Source organism: Drosophila albomicans, chromosome 2L (assembly GCF_009650485.2).
Source record: "Drosophila albomicans strain 15112-1751.03 chromosome 2L, ASM965048v2, whole genome shotgun sequence".
NCBI classification, from domain to species: domain Eukaryota; kingdom Metazoa; phylum Arthropoda; class Insecta; order Diptera; family Drosophilidae; genus Drosophila; species Drosophila albomicans.
In genome coordinates this window covers 7,274,258-7,282,881 of record NC_047628.2, presented here as the reverse complement: position 1 = coordinate 7,282,881, position 8,624 = coordinate 7,274,258, and the positions used below count along the sequence as shown (strand labels likewise).

At 37.7% G+C, this 8,624-nt stretch overlaps 1 protein-coding gene across 1 annotated transcript in view; it reads left to right on the top strand.

The window, feature by feature from the left end:
* Positions 1-5,482: 5,482 nt before the first annotated feature.
* LOC117563354 (laminin subunit alpha-1) overlaps positions 5,483-8,624 on the top strand; it is an 84,451-nt gene continuing 81,309 nt past the window's right edge. The window contains 1 exon segment of the mRNA XM_034241642.2: positions 5,483-6,784. Coding sequence (XP_034097533.2) covers positions 6,331-6,784 — 454 coding nt within the window. The 5' untranslated portion in view covers positions 5,483-6,330.

The window sequence follows — 8,624 nt, the reverse complement described above, 5'->3', positions numbered from 1 at the left end:
GCAAATATGGCCTCATGTATATTTCAGTATTGTTTCGGCATATTGTTTGGTATATTTTAAGGATCATAGCGCACTGTTTTGCCTTTAATCAAAATGGATAGCGGGTATCTCACAGTCAAGCTCACTCGACTTCAGCTTTCTCACTTGATGTTAATTGTAGAACAGCCATGAATAGATACATACGTTACTGCGCTTAAGCAATCGGGTTAATATACAAAACCCTATATAAAGTATAAAGATAATAAAATATCCTATAAATTGAATTTCCCTTTTATCACAAATAATCTGTAACTCAATTTTAATTGGTAAGTTAAATATAAAATGCTGCTCACATATGAACCCTTTTGGTAACAGATGCGCAATGTTTAATTAAATTACAGAAAGTAACGCCTCCAAACTGTTGATGCCACTCTGATTACAATCTTCTTGGCCGGTTTGCTTTGGGCCATTAATGCATTTAGATCCCAGTTATTTCTATGTAGAACTAAGCGTAGCCACAATTATAACTTAATTTTACAACATTTTAAACGCTTTGAGGCGTAATCATATTAATTTATCGTAAAACTCTCTAATTAGTGGAGCATTCAAAGCGCCGCCTGATGCACAGCTGGTGGCTATAAAAAAATAGCCGAGTCCCATAACAAAAAGGCGTTACTACAAATTTTCCAGTGTCAAAAATCAAAATGCGATGCATGACACTTAAAAGGTCATAAACTTGTCCGAACCCCTTTCAGAATGACCGTCAACAGGGCTCTTGAGTTCTGTTTGTTGAACTGAAAAATTAGTAAACACATTTCATTCCCATAGGGTGGTCGTGATTGTGGTCGACTCAAGAACCTTTTCACTATGCCCCTCACCAAAGAAAAACAACACTTAATTATGAATTCTATATGCATAATTTTGTCATTTCAGAAGAACAAATTTTTGGGGCAGGTTGCGGCTGCGCATAAGAAGAGAAGTGAATTAAAGGAGTCGAAGATCTTGAAACGATCTGAAATCTCAACTATTCAGTATGCGTGGACATGTTGCATGAATACAAGTGTCTAGGCAAACAATTGGAATTGAGAGACTCATGTATCACGTATTTATGGAGCATGAAATAAAGTTAATTGGACATCAACTGAAATTCAGAGCGAAGATTGAACGTGTTAAATAATCTCAACAATTCTGAGAATAATTTAAATTGATTTTTAACAGTTTGCGAGTGTACAAAAATGTATTGTATAATATTCAAAAGCGTCTCATGAAATCTTTATTGAATTTTAAAAATTCTATTCTAAGAATAGCTTCAGAGGTACAAAGCATTCTAATAAAGTGGCTCAAACTTCGATTTCTGATACAAGTATATCAAGTAGCTGTGACTAATGAAGTGATCACCATGAAAACCCCCCGAGAGAACTGTTTTTACCGCTAGCTCTGTGACCAAAAATACGAATGCATCATTAATCTTTCAAACTCCTTGGGCAATGCCATAAAAATATTTCCTGGAAACCCAAAAAACAAATGAACATTGCGAAGAGAGAAGTAACAAAAAAATGCAACCTTGTTAGCACTTGGAAGTCTGAGCTGTGCACTCGTTTCACCCACAAGAAACTTGCTACAATTTACATAACAAGACCAGTTCCCAAGGCGAGAGACAATCAGTGGCGCTAAAAAAAAACTGAAATAGAAAACCAGAGCCTGTCAACATGTAATCCATCAAACAACAGCATTCAACATGTGAGGCAACAACTGGCTGGCAGTTGCAACAACTGTCCGAAGCATGCAACATATGTATGTACATACATAATGCTAGAAACAAACAGTTGAGAACTGGCAACTGGCAACTGGCAACTGGCAACTTGCGACTTGCGACTGGAAGACCCCATGGGCGATCGAAATCAATTTGGCGCTTTAACACACGAACGTGCCCCCATAGATGACACGCCCACCGCCTCTTTTTGTACAGCAACTGTGCAACTGTGCACCAGACCCACAGGAATTGGCAGTCTTGGAGATTGCGCCTCAGCTTGCACCTAACTCTAATTGGGCATAATTTAAATTCCGCTCGTGAGCGCCATGAATTGTATTTAACGTTTTGGCGCTTCCAAAGTTGGAGTCGATATCCATCCAGAGACTGTAAGACTCGATGGCATTGGCGGTAAATTTCATTTGATTTTATTTCGCTTTTTTTCTAACTTAGTTTTTTAGTTTCGGCTACCGCAAGGCGATTGCGACCAGAGAAACTTCCTTATTTGTTTGGCCAAGCAAAAAACTTCTTTTATTTTTGTTTTCTCTTTTTGGTTTCCGCCCAATTCTCGGCTCTGCTTAATTGGTTTTGCGCCTACAGAATCGTCGAGAAGTTAGATGCCTTAGTTTTGATTAGAAGGCGGCTATTAGAAAATTGAATACACGAGTTTCGACTACTTAGATTCCATTCGAAAGTCGTAGTCTAAACATAGATTGTCATCTGGTAAAATGGTCATGAAAAATTACATCACTGTTTGCAAAGCAAAACGTGCACTATTCAGTGGGTCACGAAAGGTTTCAAGCAATTGAAGGTCTCTTGGTTTGCCAAGTAATTAACCTCAACATTATTTTTTAACTGTTTTGCAATTATTACTAATGAAATTAGCATACGAAACACACAGTCCAAAGGGTAAATAAAAATAATATTTTAGATAAATAAATTACCTATTTCGTATAATTTTTATAAATTCACATTGTAGTCTCTAAAATAATGTTGTAAATAGCATTTAATCTTAATAAAAACTAGTCACACAAATAAAGCACATGAAAATAAATACATTTTTTAAGGTTTCGTCGCATAAAAACAAACCAACACAAATTTTACATTTTAATTCGATGTAGAAAAAGTAAAAGAAAAATACTCGCCTAAATTTAGACAGTTAGTTTTTTCATAAATAAGCTTTTCACTACACATTCAGGAAATGTGGTCAACAAGAAAAAAATCAATTTTTAGATAATTACATACAATTATAATGTAATCCCGGTTAGTATAAATAAGAGTAAAATTTTCATTAATTCACTGAATTAACAGAACTAATTTACTGAACTAAACGAGAATTTTGCAGCTCTATATGAGACACCGAGATATGGTAAGCTTTTTGACCATATAACTTAGTACTTATTTTTACAACATGGTTTTCAGACAGGCTAGGACTTTAGTTCGGGCTTTGAAGGATCGGTTCCAAACAAAAGCCAGACTATATAATACTTATTTATTGTATGCAAATATTTATTATATGTTACGATAATATTTTAATTTGATTATTTAGAAAACTCACTAACAATTACTTACCTAAAACTAAATGGCACTGCCTATGCCTTGAGAAGACTCTCTAATAATCTGAAATACCTTTGTCTACAGGAAGTTGTCAGACTCCATCAAGAAGAGATTCTAACTCTATTCACGTTGCAGCCGGGCATCCGAGAAACAGAAACTCCTTTGCTGCTGCGATGCCAAGGCCAAACGTGTCTCTCTCGCTGTCTTTGGCACTTGCGCCAACAATTTGTAAGCCATCATTTCAATTAAGTCGCATAAATCACAGAGAAATCAGCAGCATCATCATCATCATTATGGTCATCATCGTCCTCGTTATCCTCAAGTACAGAGAGCACTTAAACAGGCACTGGGCATGCGCACAACCTACGCAACCTCAAGGTAACCGCGGAGAGAACCTTTTCTCAACTCGTTCGAGTTCATTTCATTTGGTAAACGAACCAATTTAAACGGCGCATCCGCATCGGCAGCCTGCAGACGATCAAGAAGACGACGAACACGAAGAATACGGAGACAAAGGGCCGACAGACTTAATCCTTGTCATGACCGATACCCTGGAGGGGAGAAGGAGAGACAGAGACGCCTGACAATTGCAGCAGCTCGTGAAACTGCTGTTTCACGCTTCGACAAATGCCCTTTGTGCTCTGTGAGGAGTTGCAACAAATTGCGGCAGATACTTCTCGTCTTGCCTCTCAACATGTTGAACTTATTAGGCGCAGCATTTCGACAACGAGGTACGAGTATATTTATGTAACTGCCACGAATTGAGTTGCAAATAGCCAGCGGGGCAACTTAAAACGTGCGCCACTGCAACTGAGTGGCTTAAGTATCTTTCAGATACTTCTACATGGATTTCAGCACAGCATCCCGAAGGCGGCGTTAAGTATCCGCCATTCGTTGCGGATCCATCACCTGCTGCGTTGCCGCGTAAAAAAAAAAACACGAGCACAACAAAAGCACCGCAAGGATAATCAGGAATGACCCTTGGCCGGTGCTCAGTCTGTTTTGTCGGTCTGTTTGTTATGTTTTTCTCTTGGCCCTAACTTGCAACTGTCAAAATGAATTTCAACGCAAACAATAAAGTGTAAAATGTGAGACAACAATGACAGGAGGCTCAAGGTGCGGGAGGTCATAACAAAATGTTTTTCTTTCGCGCACCGGAAAATCCCATTGAACCCAATACGCATGTGTATCTTTGAAGTACCTGTAAAGTCACTCGGCAACAGGTAAATACCGGCATTCTAACTAAAACGCCGGCACGAGAGAAGTCAGCTGAGCGAAAACCAAGAGCGAGCCAAAAGAGTATTAAATCATTTGTGGAACACATGTTTAACTATAAATTTGTATAATATAGATGCTTTCGGAAAGCGGAAAATGATCTTAAGAAGATTCCTTTTAAATTTGTTTACTTTAATTTTGAATTTAAAGGAATGAAAGTAATAAGAGTTCGTTAAATGAAACCTTCGTTTTGTTTGCATTAAATTCTCGAAAATAAATTCTCTCTGCATCGAGAGATCTTTAATAAGGATAAATTCTAAGTAATGTCTGTAATTGCATCACAAACAACACGAAGGAATCGAAACAGCAATACGTTCCACAAACTCAAACAACACAATTACATTCCAGCTTGCACTCAGCACAGAACATTTGGCTTTTTTGTGGCTAAAGGCATAATATTATTTTAATGGTGTAAACATCTTTAAAGATTTACCATGCTGCTCAAAAAATATATAAATAATAAATAAAAATAATTCAGATCAGTAAGATAATGTTTAAAATAAACAAAATAAAATAATAATGGTAAATATATTTTGAAGTCGGAAGATCAAATTTAACAAATAAGAATATAATTAGTACATATTAACAAATAAAATAAAATGGGAACACATACTTATATATTTTAATGGCCCATTTAATTAACAATTCTGAAATAAATTGAATGAAATATAAATAAGAGATACAATTTGTAACTAGCATAAAGACAAAATGAGATAATGAGATGAGATAATTTAAAGGAGCATAATATATTTTACTGCTTTTTATTCAACACGCAATCACGTATTTGATTCTTTTTATAATCTAGCCGTTTTTTTTACACCAACTCACAAGTTGGCATCACTGAGTGCAACGAACAGGCAGCACGATCGCCAAGCCGGCACGAGCGTTCGCATCAGTTTCGATTTGACGGTCGTTTGTGTAGGACGTAGATCTCGCTCAAAGGCCGAAGCGAAGAGATCGTCGAGTGTTCGTTCGTTCGTTCGTTTTGTGATCGGTTCGTCTCGGTTAAAGAAAACATCTCGTTCTTGTTGTTGATACTGTGGTGCGTGTTTATGTTCTTCTTATGGTTTTTTGTTCTATTCTCTGATAAATAAGCGTGTCATAAAAATTAGCTCTTGCAGTGATAATGCAGTGCCAATAAATAAATGCGAAATTGCTTTATGCAACGCCACAGATCGTCTTTATATACATATGTATGTACATCTGTCTGTCTATATGTATTGATATCATTATTTTTTGCTTCTTTTGCGTCGAGGATATACGAAAATAGCCAGAGAAAAAAAATTTGTCGCTGTCGCCGTGCAGGGAAGTGCGAAATGTGCGTGAAACGAAAATAAAATTAAATAGCGCAAAAATTGCAGCAAATAAAAAAAGAGGCGAAAATAAAAGATTGAAATGTTTTTAAATACATATAGAAAGTTGAGTTTGCAATAGAATTTGCATACCAAGTCAAATAGAGTGCCAAAGGAAATGTGTAAAGAAATAAAATAAAATACAAAATCAGACAAACGTCGCGTCATCGTCTGACAAGCGGAAATTGTGAAGAAAATACAAAAAAAAGAGAATTACAGAAATAAAAAGCATTAAAATTATGAATGAAAATTCTTGGAAGTGGGCTATGTGAGTGCGCGATCATTTTGATATAAAAGCTATAAAAAAAATCTTAACGTATACAAAGTTGAAGAAATAATTAAAGTTCCCAAGTTCAAAGTCAAGTCGTTAAAATGCGCATTTGAGTTGAGTTACAGCATTTGTTGTTTTGTGTCACAATGAAAACCAGAAAGTTCTACAATTGCCTTTTCTGCTGCCTTTTGCTGATCCTGTTGATGGTCATCGATGGCCACTGCAGACGTCAGGGACGTCAGGGCAAGACCAAGGCACAGACGAAGCGTCTTCAGATCTTCTCACCTGCACAACTGCTCAAGGAATACAATTCCAGCGATAGCTATGCAGCCTCCTCCACAATGGATGTGCTCGATGAGAACATTATGTCCTGGACAGGAGTTAGGATAAAGGAACAGAAACCGACGACGACGACGGCGAAATTACAAAATCCGCGCCGTCGCAAAACCAAAAGTGGCCTCCTCATCGAAAGTAACATTGCCGAGGAGCAAATGACAACAACTTCCGCAGAGTTTGGCTCCAGATCTGGCAAGAAATCCGCACAGCAGCGACGTCGCAATGGACGCCTCCAAAGACCGAACAGCAAATCGAATGCGAATGGTAAGTCGAAGCCTCCTCTCTAACTTCTTTCCTCTTAGCTATCGGGGGTCTAATGCCCAGCTTGGAATTGCATACTAAATATGGCTTTGATCGATTGTTGCGCCTCAAAGAAGTCGATCGTTGTTCGGCTTCCTTGTTGGTGTTGTTCTTGTTCTTATTCTTATTCTTGTTGTTGATGTTGCTCTTCTCGTTGTCGTGTCCAACGTGTCTTGCGTCCATATTTGGGCGCTCAAGTTGAAAGAACTTTCATGTGAAAGTTGTGACAGGAGGAAGAGATTTTTTTCTACTTATTTATTTTTTTCTTTGCTGTTTTTTTTTGTAATTCTATACATTATTACGTGAGAGGTCCAGTTATGGGCCAGCTATGTTGTCGTTGCCTTTGTCGTTGTCGTTGTCTTGGCTCCAGTTGTGGTTCTTTGCTTGCTCAGCATTTGCTCTGCGTCTTTGTCTTCTGCTGCAGCTGTGCTGTGAACTTTGCCTATTAAGCGTGCGATCTGCATAGTTATTTAGCTGCTTAACGCACCAACAACTTTACAGATAAATTTCATTCCAAATGAAGAAAAAGTTTTAACATTAAACTTTGATATCAACAAAATAGATAATTTCATATGAAAATTATGTGCGATTTATAAACTATTTTAAAATTGTATTTAATTTCTTCTTAATAAAAATAGTTATTGAATTTGATGACAGTTTTTCAGTGTACCCAAACAATATCCCAATATTTTCTGTCAACACAAATTATTGTATTGTTTTCAATAATTGCTCAACAATTGAACCCATTGCAAGTAAAGGCCTAACACGATAACCCAACAAATGCACAAACCGAAAACCCAAAAGAAAAGCAAATCGAAAACAATTTAGAATGTGCAGCACTTAACCGATATAACATCTGTGTATGTTTGTATGTGTGTGTGGGTGTTTGACAGTCTTTGAGACGCACATATGACCCCAAACTAAGAGCACACCAAAACAACTGAGAACAACAATAGCGCCAGGCTCTAGTCTCAAGCCTCGACTACCTACTCTAGGTCTAGTTCTAGTAATTGTGGTCGAGCCTAAAGAAGATGCCGTAACAACAAACTAACACCAACAACAACAACAACAACAACGACGACAACAACAACGACAACTACAACAGCAAGAACAATGCACACAATGGCCAATTGTTGAGCATTTAGAAAACCCTCTTGAGCATATAATAGATGGGCCAACTGGGACTGAGACTGCGTGAGTTGTCGTTACTCGTAGTTCGTATCTCGGAATATGTCAGACAGGAACCGCAACACGCGCTAATAGGAACATGTGTTCAACTCATAGTTCAGTTTGGTTCGGTTAGGTGTTGACCAGAAGAATTCCGGCGCACATATGGCAAAGTCTGTGGTAGGGTTATAGAATTTCAATCTGGACGTGTTGCACTTTTCAGCCCCCGCCTCCGACGCTGTTCATAAAAATTAAGTGGCTTATCGTGTTGTCTACTGGCAACGCCGAATCGTTTAAATTCGTTATGCCCTAAACCAATTTCTCGCTTGAATATGCATTCTTCGGGCTCTCTAGACACATGCTTATGACTTGCTAATAGATGGGCCTTAAAACGATGAAGCTTCTTACAAAGTTGCGTGTCGATATGTTTAGGAGATGATAATTTGAGGACAGAGGGCTTTTATGATAATCGCTGGTTAATGCTGACGAATGTTGATAGCTGTGCTACCAAAACATGATTGACCTAGTCTGATAAGGCTTAGACCAAGAGCTGTTCTCTTCAAAGAATTCAATTTTAGTAATCATTTCTAAACGATCTGTAACGGTGGCAATGATTATTATGATCAATGATTTATGC